The sequence below is a fragment of the Pseudorca crassidens genome, chromosome 18 (genome assembly GCF_039906515.1).
Source record: "Pseudorca crassidens isolate mPseCra1 chromosome 18, mPseCra1.hap1, whole genome shotgun sequence".
Classification (NCBI taxonomy): Eukaryota; Metazoa; Chordata; class Mammalia; order Artiodactyla; family Delphinidae; genus Pseudorca; species Pseudorca crassidens.
Window position 1 is genome coordinate 18,114,220 of NC_090313.1, and position 15,456 is coordinate 18,129,675.

The window sequence follows — 15,456 nt, forward strand, 5'->3', positions numbered from 1 at the left end:
TCCTAACTCACCCCAGTGTATCTGCAATAAAATAACCTTTCTTAGAGCTCTCATGTTTTTTCCAAGTTCCAAACCCTTTAGTGACTTTTTAATCGCCACTAATAATTTCCAGTTTCCAACAGTCTAAACTATAACAACCCCTCAAGACTTATCTTTCATTATTCTCCTTGCTACTCCCTTCATTTCAGTCCAAGTAGATGAATACAATTGTACCTGATTTCCTCTATTCATTTGCTTTACTCACATTTTCTCCTATACTGGGAAAATCTTCCTGACTTGGAAACTGATCAAATACTCCCATCTTAAAAGGCCCAAATAAAGTATCACTGTGGATTTCTTCTGCCAAAAGGAAATCACTTTGCTCTCTGAACATCCACAGCATTTCCATACCGGCCCCCCTTCTCTTTATCACGTCATGTTTCTATTTTAGCTTCCACGTGCATATTTTGTATGCCCATCATATATTTCAGAACCTTTAGCTAATGGAATGTGTCTTACTTGTGTTTGCAGCTCTTACAAGGGCATTGAAACTTGATTGACTCAAAGAATGAGGCTCAAAGAAGATGGCATTTGTATTTTTTTTAGGAATATCAACTCAGTAGTGTATTAACAGCAATGTTCCTTTAAAATTTTTGATCATTGCTATTAGCTACATTACCAAACCCTACTTTCTATCTTGTAATAGCATCTTAAGTGCATTGTATAACTTTATGGTAACCTCTAGCAGAGGAAGTATAATCCAGAAAAACTTTATAGAGCAGTAATATTTATCTAAGAAATAGTGGAAATATACACACACACACACACATATAGGTCTATATGTATAAATACTTGCCTATATATGTAACTTCCCATTACATTCTAACACCTAGAACAGACCTATCATTTTGCAGCATCAAAAGTAAAAAAGCAGAAATAAGACTAAATGTTTCTTCTGTTTTTATATTAATGCTGTGAAATCCATTTTTAGTACTTTGATAGACACGTAATAAAAATCTCATTGCAACACACAGGGACCTTCTTTCTCACACATTATTTGCATTTTTATAATGTAATTACCTTCAATTAACTAGAAATAGCTATAGTGTATTCAAATATCAATCTCCTTGCTTTACAAATAAAACTATCATCTTCAAAAGCACAGGTCTTACTCCTTTTCTATTCTCCTCAAAAAAAAACTACAAACCGTACTGTCAGAGAGTCCAGCCATATCATTAATACTTTCCCAGACTGGAATGCTACCTCAAATCAATGGCTGGCTAATGTTTCAAGTTACTAAAATTCCACCCATTCTCAGATATTTTCTCTCTTCGGATAAGACATAACACTAATGAAGGTAACCACACTGGAGAGATTATTTTACCTTTTGACTGCATAAACCCAGTTTGAGATAATTACATTAGGATGTTTGATGTTCTTTGCTTCTAAGTACATTTACCCTTGCTCTGCATTATTGGATAACACTGTGCTATAGTTGGGAACCAGGTTCCTTTGGATCACACATGATTTAAGATGAGCCAGAATAAATACTCCTAATGGGGGCTATGAGTGCTCACTTAAGAAGCTGTAGTTTAAGCACAGTGCGCTCTACTCTTACAGAGGCGCTTCACCAAAGTCTGACTTTATTCTGCCCCTCCCAGTACCACGCCATTTAAAAGGAAACAGATATTGTCTTTCAGGGTCTTTTATGTGCCAGGCACTGTGCTAGGATATTGTATATATTACTTCCTTCCATTCTCTGTACAAAAATGCGTTTTATAAATGTGGTCCAGAGAAGCTAGCCTGTTCCCATGGTCATGTAGGGAGAAAGGCAGTAGGATAGGATCCTAAAGTCCACAGTCTTTTCCAGGCTCCATGCTACCCTCCAAGAATGGTCCAGAGGAACAGTAAAAGCAGCTGCCATGAAGCACAGAATCTACTCAGACATACAGTGGTGGGCTGGTAAATGAGACCAAAAAAGCTTTGATTTGTAGCATTGGAAGATTTCGTGGTTAATTTCAGGCTACCGACCTGAGGTCACTGAATGCAAACTTGGGAAGAAGTGTGCATAGCTGGCTCCTGTGAATTCGTAAGAGCCAGCTCCTGCACACCACTGGATATTCCAAAAGAGAAGAAATGATGCTATCAAGGAAATCAAAATGCAAATGGTGTTTACCACCTAACTGGTGAGTAGTGAAAGGTAGGTGTGAAGCAAACATGGCAACTTCTGCCCAGACATCATAAGGCCATCAACAACGAGTCACAGGCTTTCTTTTGATAAAGCAATTACTCACTACATAACTGAACCATTTTCAGAGTAGAATCATCGGTTCTTATTGCAAAACGATTTTCACCAGAAAGTGGTACCAAGAAGTCTTAGATTATATCAAGGAGACAAAGAAACCTCACAGAAAGAGGTTACCCTCTTGATGGAGGACAGAGCCTGATCTTAAGTATGCAAAAAAAAAAAAAAAATTCTTAGGATATATTATGGGTCTTTCTCCCAATTTTGGACTCTATTATATAAATTCACATTCATAAATGTGCATATTCACAGAATAATTTATTCATTCAATAGCTGATCAACTTCCATGTGACTGCACTGTTCCAGACCCTGGAGACATATGAGTAACCCAAACAGATTAAATTTCCTGTCACAGCAGTCTTGCATTCCGTTAAGAAAAGACAATTCAAATTGTAAACATAATAAGAAAATAAACTTTATATCTTGTTAGATATAAACAAAGTAAAATTTCCAAAGTCCAAGCTATTGTTTTAAAAGATAGAAGAAATACACCTTATTTTATCTAGTACCCAAATATTTTTAAGTTATATTCTGAAAACCTAGAAGAAAAGTCACTTATTCAAATATATTTCTTGAGTGCCTACCATGTGCAAACAATATTCTAGGAAATAAGCAAATTGTTTCCAAGTCAGTTATTTTCCCTTACCTTGAGATTTATATTCTAATGGAGGAGGGAAACAAACATTAGTAGATGAAGATATGAAGATATTAGATAATTTCAGTTACTGATGTGTGCTATTAAAAAGTGATAGTGTAACAGAGTGACTACATGACAACTTAGTCTAAAATGGTCAATAAGAGTTCCTGAAGATGTGGACTAGAAAAGATCTCTGAAAACACTACCTCTCAGTGCATCCAATAATCCCAATATCTCTTCCTGCCTTTACTTCAAATTTCCAGGGGTTTGAACCTCATTCCTTTAAGGACTATGAAAATATTAGGAACAAAGCATTCCAGGCTGAGGAAACAGAAAATGCAAATGTTCTGAAGAAAGAACTTGAAATATTCTAGATACAGAAAGAAGGTTCATATAGCCCAAGAAAAGAGATGAACATGGAATTCAGTATGAGAAAGAAAGTTTTGCAGAAACCCATTACAAACAGCCTGATAGGCCGTGCTAAACCATTTGGAGTCTACTCTAATCCCAAAATGGAATCACTAGAACATTTTAAGGAAGAAAGGGACACAATCTCTTTATTGTTTTTTAAAAAAAGATCATCTTGAGTACTGCCGCAGCCCTTGTGACAGATGACGGCGATGGGGACTAGGGTGTAGAAAGACATGCAGGTAAGTGGGAAGGTTGGGCATGCTTTAGAGATTCTGATTCAGTCTGAGTCCTGGTATCTCGGAAGACTGTTTGCTCTGTATTAGTAGCTCACCTATGCTTGAGGTGCTGTTTTCCAGAAGCCTACCTCATTTTCTTCACTGGAGCATCAGAAATTTGTGTGTATACTTGCTTGGTGTCTACTTTCCCTAGAATACAAGTTCTACGAGTTCTGGGAACTTGTCTGACTTATTCACAGTTATAACTACAGTACACAAAACACTGCCTGAGACATAGTAGGTGCTCATTAAGTAAACAAATGAGTGAGTGAATTAATGAACATAAGTTCTACCCAATGGTTCTCATTCTACACCTTGTGTCATATAGGACAATTCAAGTCCTATTCCAAAAGAAAGCTCTTAAAGTAAATGCAGCTATGTTATACCTTTTGATATTCTCTTTTCTAGACTATTTCTACTTCCTTAAAGTATTCCTCTTATACACTTTTTAGTTTCTTAAATATCATAGTTGATTTTAAAACTTTGATTTGTATAATACAGTGATTAAATGAACTTCTAATCGTATATACACAAAGGAATATAAATTAGATATAATTATTTACAGCTTCTTCTGACTTTGCTTATGTTTTTTTCCCTACTGCTCTTCTTTGCTAAGTTTAATTAGTTGATTATAGTACTGCCCATATTATATCATCATTTTGAGGGTTCAGAATTATCTTTTACTTATGATCTGTCATGATAAGCAATTTTTATTCCTGCAAACTTTGTCTAATTAAGTTCTCCCATGGAAAAGGAGGTAGTTATCTATAATAGGAGTCAGTGGTACAGCCTTCTACTTGCCATCCATGAACGTTTATTACTTGGTAATGCAAAGTTCATCTTCTCTGAGGTTATATTGACCAACTCTTTATACAGCTGAGTTTGGCCATGTGAGTTTTCGGGCCAGTTAGATGTAAGTAGAAGCATGAGAGGTCAAAGGCTGTTTAAAGAAAACTTACTGTGTTGGAAGGAGACCTTTTATTCACCTTCCCACTATGTGGAATGTGGAAGTGGTATTATCCTGTAGGAGTTCCTGTGGGGATCTTGGAACCTGCATATTTAGTCATATACTAAGAACAGTGGAACAGAAAAATTGAAGAATTGTGGTCCCTCATAACCAGGAGACACCCTAACAACTCTGTTGTTTACCTTCCACTTGTTTTATGTGAGAGAGAAATTTCAGTCTTCTTTAACCTTCTGTTATTTGGGGTTTTCTTTTGGATACAGATTAACCTAATCCTAGTTGATGAAGAATTCAGTGTATTTCTAAATTTCTACTTTACATGGTCTTTAGACTTATAAAAATTTCTACTTTAGACTTATAAAAATTATTATACCATTTCACTGGGAAAAAATGGAGGAAGATGTCACTTTGACTGCTTTTAAAATTGATGGCAGGGCTTCCCTGGTGGCGCAGTGGTTGAGAGTCCACCTGCCGATGCAGGGGACACGGGTTCGTGCCCTGGTCCAGGAAGATCCCACATGCCGCAGAGCGGCTAGGCCCATAAGCCATGGCCGCTGAGCCAGCATGTCCGGAGCCTGTGCTCCGCAACGAGAGAGGCCACGACAGTGAGAGGCCCACATAATGCAAAAAAAAAAATAAATAAAAAATAAATAAAATTGATGGCAAAAGACAAAGCACAAATATTCAACTCCAGCTCTATTCTGCTCCTTTTTTTCCAATTATCTTCTTTGATGAATCAAGCATGTATAAATACATAAATTGGAACTACTGGTATTATTTGCTTGTTGGAAAAATAAACATGATAATTGGTTCGATTTTATAAATGAAGAATTTAAAGTTCCCAATCATGCTTATATTTTTCCTGGATTTCATAATTGCCATTTACATGTGCGTGGTCACTGATATTATTACAATAATATATCTTTAAATTTTAACTACATTGGTCATTGATGGAATATATTCCAAGTTACAAAAAAGTATTTAATTTATATTAAATATCCATGAACTCGATCTGATTAAGTTATAAGCATCCTAATTCCATTTGAATTTATAGGTAATCTAATGAATTCAGCTAATCAATAACATCTAAATATCCTAATATCTACAATAATACATCTATATGTATGTTATATTCTCTACTTTAAAAATGTCTTATACTGGGCTTCCGTGGGGGCGCAGTGGTTGAGAGTCTGCCTGCCGATGCAGGGACACGGGTTCGTGCCCCGGTCCGGAAAGATCCCACATGCCACAGAGTGGCTAGACCCGTGAGCCACAGCTGCTGAGCCTGCGCGTCCAGAGCCTGTGCTCCGCAACGGGAGAGGCCAAAAAAAAAAAAAAAAAGCCTTATACACTAGAATCCAAGCACAACATCAAATACTTACAGAGCTCTCAGACATGAAATCCATTATGTTATAAAGTTACTCACTCTTCCTCAGGAGAGATGGACACAAACACATATAATCCACTGTGAGTGTTTATGGTAGGTGTCTGGAGAACAGCTATGATGGCAATGAGGTGGTGAAGAGAATCTGTGTTGGCGTTAGGGAAAGAGGAAGTAATACTTCAGCTGTGTCTTAAAGGATAAGAAATCAGCAGGTAGAAAAGAAAAAGGAAAAATGAACCAGAAGGAATGCCCTGAACACAAGCATGGAAGCAAATACAAGCCACCTCCGTCACATTATTTTCCCAATAGCAAACCTCGGCCTAACACATTGACAGCACCATCCCCAATAATTTGCTAGCCTCTAAGAGTCCCATTTCAGACACTCTGCTGTTGGATACACCAATTCCTATACATCCAGCCTATTGATTTACACATTGTCACTTCCATCAGTACCACCCTTAACTGCCTTCCTAGCTTTGCATCCTATCTGCGGAGCTCTAGGAGGGATTGTAGTTTAACTGACGTTATGTGGCATTATAAAAATATTTAAGCGTACAGCACATGAATTACAAAGAAAGTAAGGGACGAAGGAGAATCCTGAATATAGCTTACACATTTTAAAGCATTACCATGTTTTATGGATTTAAGTCATTTTAACTTGGATTTCTAATCTAAAGCCCATTTGGGGGAACACATTTATTTTCATACATGAAAATCTTCAAATAATGAAGATGACCTGCCATATGCCATCATAAATCTAATCAGGCTTTAGTTTTTTTATTACTTTATATTCCATCCTCACTTAGCAGGATCTAGAAAAGTCCGAAAATCCAGTTATATCAGTCATCCAATATTCATTTGCACATGCATTCTTTTAATAGATTTTACCTATTTCCTCTATACTTTTTTTGTGACGAACAATGGTAAGTTGTGGTCATTTTCATGTATGAAAAGTGATAATGTTAAAGTAGAGAAAACAGCAGCAGTGAGGGTCACCTGAGCTATTTTTTTTTTTTTGAAGTTTTAAATTTTTTATTTTATATACAAAGAGTTAGTATTGTTTCTGAGGAAGGTAGATATGCATGATGACCCATTCAAGAAGTTCACACTTAGTCCAACTTAATGAAGCCGATGTCTTTCGCGTACTGGCGGAAACACTGGCGGCACATATTGAGGCCGTATTTCCGGATCAGACCGTGCCGGTTTGAGCAGACGCGGCAAGAACGAGAACCCTGGCCGAATTTTCTCGGATGGCTCCAGTAAAGCTGCTGGTGCCCCATGTTGCTTCCTTGGCTGCAACAAGGCAAAAGGCTCACCTGAGCTATTTTGATGAACCTCTCCATACCACTGCCTACAGCTTGGAGTGAGGCTGGGCCAGCGTCTTTGAATACACTGCCTCTCTATGGACACAGAGGGTGAGGTGTATGTGTAGTCTGCCCAAGACACATGGTGTAAAGAGCACTGTCCTCGAGGACCCTTATGCACATTTGGTGACAGCTGTCATCTGTGAACACCAATTTAAGTTTCATTAATGGGAGTTTCTTTCAAACTTATCTTCATTTATTTGAAGGCTAATAGGAAAAGGGACATATGGTAGTTGCCTGTATTATGAGTGAAACTGCCTAAAACCAAACCTATGAACACAAGTATGCAGATGTACACATAAAACGCTGTACTTCTGCTGCATAGGCACGCGTATTAAACTGTTTTCTCTCTCAATTTCATTGGCGGAGCATATCAGTGAATTCCTGTAAATTAAGTGCTTGAGGTTACTCTATAATTTATAACCTGATCATCATTTGCCAGAAGAAAAATACATATTCATACAAATGAATGCATCCCCAAGGGGATGGAAAAGGGTTGGATTTCTTCCTTTCTTGATCACTTCAGATTAACGTAGGCCGGTTCTTCAAATGTGTGATATGGTGGAGGGCATCCGTTTAGTCACTCGAGGTTTGTGGTAGTAAGGTCTACTGCTAATACTTCTCGTTTGGACGTGAATGCTTCCCAGATAATGAAGACTATTAATATGACTGCTGTTAATGAGATGAATGAATGTATTGATGAAATAGTATTCCATGTTGTGTAGGCGTGTGGGTAGTCGGAGTATCGTCAAGGTCTGCCAGATAAGGCTAGGAAATGTTGTGGGAAGAAGGTTAGGTTGACACCCACTAATATAATCATAAAGTATGAATTTTTGCTTGTTAAGTGTATATCCTGAGACTAGTGGAAATCAGTGTACAAAACCCCCTATAATGGCGAAAACAGCCCCCAGTGAGAGTACGTAGTCGAAGTGTGCGACTACATAGTAGGTATCATGAAGAACACGTCTAACGACGAAGTGGCTAGGACAATACAGGTTAGACCGCCCACTGTGAAAAGGAAGATGAAACCTAAGGCTCACATCAGGGCTGGCCATCATTTAATATAGCCTCCGTGAAGTGTTGCCAGTCAGCTGAACAATTTTACTCCTGTAGGGATAGCAATAATTATAGTGGCTGATGTAAAGTATGCCCACGTGTCAATGTCCATGCCCACCGTGAATATATGCTGAGCTCATATGATAAAACCTAGGAACCCGATTGATACCATAGCTCAGAGCATACCGATATATCTGAAAGGTTCTTTTTTTCCCCCAGAAGTTACAATGTGTGAAATTATCCCAAACCCAGGTAGGATTAAAATGTATTCTTAGGGATGTCCAAAGAATCAAAATAAGTGTTGATATAGGATTGGGTCTCCTCCTCCTGCAGGGCCAAAGAAAGTTGTATTTTAAGTTTCGATCGGTTAGCAGTATGGTAATCCCGGCTGCTAGGACAGGTAAGGACAATAGAAGTAATACTGCTGTAACTAGGACTGATCACACGAAAAGTGGTGTTTGGTATTGGGTTATGGCAGGTGGTTTTATGTTGATAATAGTGGTGGTAAAATTAATGGCCCCGAGAATTGAGGATACGCTGGCTAGGTGTAGAGAGAAGATGGTGAGGTTAGCTGAAGCTCCTGCATGTGCTAGGTTTCCAGGTAAGGGAGGATATACAGTTCAGCCTGTGCCTGCGCCGGCTTCAACTATTGACGATGCTGAAAGTCAGTGCTGTGGAGTAGTTGAGCTGTATGTAGAAATATAGGTTGAGTAGTGCTGTGATGGCTGTGAATGTTAGTAGAATAAGGATATTATTTTTTGTTAATTCTTGAATAATCATTCACTTAGGCATGAATCCTGACAGTGGTGGAAGCCCTCCTATTGACAGTAGAGTGAGTATGGTGAGGGTTGTGATAATAGGTGTTTCACGTCTATGATAATGATAGTGTGGTGGTAGTTGAGTTTTGATTAAATAGTATAAATATAGTGAGCGTTGTTATGATGTAGATCAATAGATTTAGAAGAGTTATGGTTGGATTATACAGTGGGATGGTTGTTATTCATCCCATGTGGGTGATTGATGAGTAGGCCATGATTTTTTGGAGCTGTGTTTGGTGATAGAAAGTAAGGATATGGTTAATATTAGATATAGGTTGATTGATAGTGAAATTTGATAAAGAATTGACAGAGGTGCAAGTTTTTGTCATGTTAGTAGGATTAGGCCTGCAGCTAAGGGGATGCAGAAGAATTTTTTATCCATTGACCTTTATTACTACATATTTGTAAGTTAGTTATTGCTCTCATTTAAAGTATGCAATTATATAAAATATGATTTTGTTAACCAAACCATATATACCGTGTATTACCGCTACTAGGAGAGTTATTGTATTAGAACCTAAGGGAGTTAAATGGATAACATTTCCACTATGAAAAGTTTCTACTATGAATGTAATTTCTATAGCTTAGATAATTTGTTCAAGTTGAATAACATGTTGACAAAACAATTGAAATAACCACCACGGATTCCTGAATTGCTTGCTTTGCTCTGTACATATGGTCATTTCACATTGTCACTACCTTAAATATCCTAAGACATTGTATTTGTCACATCACTATACCCGCCTGAATTTTTTTTAATGTTCTCCTACTATGTATTAAAAAGGCTCCATCTGGCCAACTCCTCAATACTAATCTATAGAAAAAACTATCAGGATAAACACAAAACTCTCAGCCAGCTCTGACTTCTGCTCATAGGGACCAAATAGGGTATTATTAACACAAGAGGAACACACAGAAATAAATTTAAGGAGCATATCTTTGATTGTGGGTTGACAGATACTGAACACAGATACCCTTCTGTTATTCATACCCCTTTGTACTGGCCTCTGTAACACTGGTTTAAAACAAACATTGTATTTATCAGAATTTAGCCATCTCATGAAAGTTAAAACTTAAGGAACTTTGCCATAGTTCTTCAGTGGGTGAAAGGCTGGATCAGGCAGCCTTCCATCGTTTGGAGTGAGAGAAACATCCTTAGCAGCAGTAAAACAAGAATTTTCCTACTAGAATCCCCATCTCATTGCCTGTCTTCAGCCACTACTTTGTGCCCTTTGCAGATTAGAACCCTAGCCGTCTCTCCAAGCCTCCCGGTGAACATGAAAACCATTTCGTTTGTTTGTTTTTTGCCCGTGCTGCGCAACTTGCAGGATCTTAGTTCCCTGACCAGGGATTGAACCTGGACCCCAGCAGTGGAAGCATAGTGTCATAACCACTGGACCACCAGGAAATCTCCATATATTTTTTTTTATTACAAGTTTTTACTGAATCCTTTACATACATTTTCTCATTTAATCCTACCACAATCCTATGGGGAAGGTAGTATTAGCATCATTTTACAGATGAAGAAAAAACTGAGACTGGGGAGTGTAAATAACCTGTTCAAGGTCACGCTGTTGAGTTATAGTGAAAGCAGGATTGGAAAGCAGCTTATGCCATTCCAGAGCCCTAAATTTTAGCTCCTGTGCTTAGGTTCTTACTGTTTACTATCCGATTTCCTTCCCGTGTCTGAACTTCCACATGTTGTCTGTTGGCCGATTGGCAAGACACCAAGCTTAACTTGCTGCACACCATGTGCTTTCCTAAATACTCCTAGCCAGCCCTCCCAAATCCCCTAGACTATGGGTCTGAAAATCTAATGGTTTTCTATTTATCACTCCTTTATTTCCTGTCCCACCAACCTCTCAGTGCCTCCTGTAGTATCTACAGGATTAGGTCCTCATGTCGGTATCACGCCTTGTGCGTTTGCTGAAGTAGCCTAGATGATTTGACCCAGTCTGGCAGTTTGCCTATTATCTGAGTCCCAGACATCCCAATAACCCACCTTTTCTCTTTCAGTGTTATTTAACATACTTATAGGTCTCGTCTGTGCATTTAGATTATAAATGTGTTAATAGGATTACGTAACTCCATCCTCATAGTAGCTATCAAAGGATAATACGTACACCAAACAATTCAGGTGAAAGAAAATGGATAAATACTGCTTCCAAATTATGAACACTCTAGTTTCCCACCAAATAATTAACAGTCAATGTTCAAATGGGTGTTAAGAGATCCTCATGAAAAAGAGACTAGTATTCTGTTATATTGTAGTTATAGCTAAGGTAGAAAAAGTGACTTTCTGAATAAGAACAGCAGTATATTTCACAAATAATCACTCACCAACTTATCTGACTTACATGGCTTACTTCATCTGAAGTATCCCCTGTGTACTATGCACTTTACAATATATGTATAAGGAATAGTGTATAACGTTTCATAGACTACATTGTATTAAATACTATTAAAGTATTTTCTTTACTATTGAAATATAATTTACACTTGCTTAAAATATCTGAGTCAATATTAACAGCAACTTAAGTAGTATTCAAGAATTAATTATATGTTAGTGTTACCAAATGTAGTATATGGTGACATGAGTCACATTTCAGCTATTAAGTGACTACTCAGATATTTAACTAATCTAAATCTTAATTTCTTCATAATGGCCAAATAATACCTTCTTCATGGGATTCTCAGGAAGAACAAATAAGGTTTTATAGGCATACATATTCATGCAAAAGTGGTTTAGAAGCTACAAGTATTCGCTATGTTATTAACAGCAGCTCTGGAAATCAGTGGTCTGTTTTCTTTTCAGAATTATTAGATTTATGATAAAGCAAAGTTAAGTCACAGTATATGACTTAAATGATATATTTTAATTGTTTATTTTTATATGACATCTTACGCATATCTAAGTATACTGCTGGTCTTTAATAATCCCACACAAGACAAACATTGTCCTTGTGGGAGAATCACACTCCAGCATGGCAAAAAAAATTGAAAGAAATTTTCCCATCACATCAGCATCACTGAATATGGATTTTACCACAGACACTTAGGCAAAAATCTCCAGTGGTTAATGGAAAGATTAGAGTTAGTGTACCGAATCTTTTACAAATTAAGATGAACTAATTTAAAAATCAATGCTGAAAACCAGTGCTAAAAAGTTGAAAAACATTACACTGTGTCCGACCATAATAAACTAAGAGAAAAATTGATACATTTAAAAGTAAAACATGTTTTCATAGCCAGAGACCAGACTTCAAAGACTGAACTCTAGCCTATTTCTATGTTCACCTCTGGATTATTAGTTAAGCAGATTGTTTTCACATATGAAAGGCTGACCTTCCAACACCAGCTTTTGCAGGAAATATTCAGAAACTGTGGTGAGTTCTTTCACCTCCCTCCAAGTCTCCACACTGGCAATAACACTGGCAGGATGGTTGCTCAAGGTCAGGGATGTGGTTCATGGGCAAATGACACAGCAACATCTTTACACCTGTCTTCCTAACAAGTAACAGGCAAAGACAAGCAACTAATATTCTACCTCTGACTACCACATAGTTAGACCATCTCTCACTGACACAAGCAGACACATTATCCTAATGAATGAATTCAATAAATATTCACTTGTTATTAATGTTATAGAGAACAAAATACTTCAGGGCTCTTTAGCCAGTAGCAAGTGGAGGTAACAAGTCAGATACAAAGTCCTCAAGTTTAAAATGAATGATGCCTTTTAAACTTCAGTTTTACCAGACAGGACCTGGGGATGTATGGAGTAATGTACGGTACCAAACAGTTCTTGCCACTCAAAAGGAAAAGGCATTTTTACTACCAATTCTTACCCTCAACTTAGTATTTCAGAATTTGTGGGGTAATCACAGGTAATGCAATTATTTTTATGACTAGTTTACTACACTACAAATGAGGCATATTTCTCACCTTTGTACTCAAGAAATTGCACAATAGAGGGCCCACTGTTTTCATAAGAATGTTCAAAAACAAATGCCCAGTTAGACAATCACCAAAAATATATTAGAACCCAACCAAAAAATAGATATTCCGTCCAAAGATGTTAAAATAATTGAAAAATATGATAATGAAAGATCCTGACTACACATCCTCAAAGCAACTTTAGTGAGGCTAGGATCTACTAACTTCATAGATTTGATGTAGTACTAATAAGTTATTTTTATAGCAAGTGTCATAGTCAAAAATGTTTTGGGTTATATATGCAATATTAAGACACTAAATATTTATCTATATCAAACCTGACAGCAAAGCACAGAAAACATTTGTATCATTGACTGAAAATATTCATGCGACTTAAGCAGGTGCTCTCTCTACTTGATGAAGAAACGGATTCAGACTCGTTTACTCATTCACTCACTCCAGCATCACTATCTGGCACCTACCACAGACAGACCAGGCCACACCCTGAGTGTTAGGAATATAACAGTGAATGAAACAGATAAAGTTCCTACTCTGAGCTTATTCTTGAGAGAGTAGGGAAACAGATACAGAAGTAAGTATGTCAAGTGTGGATAAACACTACAAAGAAAAATAGATCAGGTAGGCCAAGGAAGCTATTTCACATACAGTAGCCACGGACAGTCTATCTTTTAGCAGAAAGCTCAGTGAAATGAGGGTGAACCATGTATACATCTGGAGAGATGATGTTCCAAAAAGACGACAGTGACTTCAGAGACCGTCAGGTGGGAGTAGCTCACAGGTTTTGAAGGATGATTGTCTTTCTAAATAGGTGCTTCTTGAATACCCAGGAGAGGAACTGAGCAGACTTAAGCTGAATGAAAATATGCAATTTAAGTTGTTTTTATAATTACACAGTGACATCCCAGCTTTACAGGAAAATCTTATATGTATAAATGCATTGTGAGTGGTTTAGGAGTCCAAGAAATGAAAAACAAAAAGCTGAATAACAGTGTTCCCTATTTTAAAAAATAATCTAAGGCAAGTACAAATAGGAAAGCAAGCCAATAAGAAAAAGATCCTGGAGCCAGAATAGAGCATACAATTTAAGTTGCTAGGAATTTGTTGAAATCTTAGGAAATGCATGACGTCCTCATAGATTGTGGAATATGGACTCTAGTCCATTTTATTTAAATATCAAAGAACTGGTCTATGTTAACTGATAATTGGGTAACATTTATGACATTTCACTGAGCCGTTTCTCCACATATTTCCTAATGCAGGGCAAACGTCAAGTCAAAATGCAGTTCAGCAAAATTCACTATTCTGAAAATCAGAATGATTTCAGTCTTTTGCTGGTCTGATTCAAAATGAAATCAATATTGGGGTACTCAGAAGAACGCACTGCGCATACTTTGAATGAACATCTATCCAAATTCTTTTACCAACCTTTTGGTCAATAAGTAGTGATAGTGAGGTTAAAGTTATACTAGGTCCTGAAGTTCAACTAAGAAACTATAAAGTTTAACAGTCAGCTCTTAGGGATGTTAGTAACTCTACCAAGAACTCCTATCTGCCTGATGCATTGCCAAACCCAAAGTGTATTCTTCTATCCTAACCTTCCTTGACCCTCTATGCTTTATTCTACACAGGTAATTTGTCGGTTCTTTTTAAGATACTTTACTTTCTTACTCTATAATTTAGGGGTTTTCTTATCCCTCTCACCATTTTCTCAGTTCTCTTTGACGGATGCTTCTCATTGGACTACCCCAAATTTTAGGGACCCAGAAAAGCCAGATGCTGGGTACTCTCTTTATAGTCTTTTACTAAGCACACAGATCTACTCTCAGTTTTTAAAACTATTTATAGATTGTCCAATTTATACCTGTAATCCCAACTTCCATTAACTCCACACCCCTGAATCTTACTTTCTACTCTACTAAGATGATTAAGATAATTAAAATTTACCTTAGTCAAAAATCAATCTATAAATTCTCTTTTCCTATCACACCAATCTACCAGACTTCTCCATACCTCAAATGAGCTTACCATCCATAAAACTAGTCAAACTAAAAACACGAACTCAAACTGATGCCTCTAACCCTCCTTAGCTGTACCCATTCTATTCATTCTATGGTATCAGCTTCTAAGGTGGGTCTTAAATCCATTAACTTTTGCCCATTTCCGTTGACAACAATCTAGTTCAAGGGACCCTAATCTCTTTCCTAAACTATTGCGATTGGCTCGTAAGTGGTCTGGCTGTTTTTATTCTGGCTTCTCTTTAATCCACATCTTGGAGATCGATTTCCTGCCCATCACTTAAATTTCAG

General features: G+C 37.3%; 2 protein-coding genes across 2 annotated transcripts in view; both read right to left on the reverse strand.

Moving 5' to 3' along the window:
- GPC5 (glypican 5) overlaps positions 1–15,456 on the reverse strand; it is a 1,357,540-nt gene that overhangs the window by 594,794 nt on the left and 747,290 nt on the right. The window lies entirely within an intron of this gene.
- On the reverse strand, positions 6,960–7,261 carry LOC137211411 (small ribosomal subunit protein uS14). Its single transcript, XM_067713863.1, has one exon. The coding sequence runs from the start codon at positions 7,233–7,235 to the stop codon at positions 7,065–7,067; it is 171 nt and encodes a 56-aa protein (XP_067569964.1). The 5' UTR covers positions 7,236–7,261; the 3' UTR covers positions 6,960–7,064.

Coding starts and splice junctions, on each gene's coding strand:
- LOC137211411 (XM_067713863.1), bottom strand. CDS start 7,235: ATGGGGCACCAGCAGCTTTACTGGAGCCATCCGAGAAAATTCGGCCAG.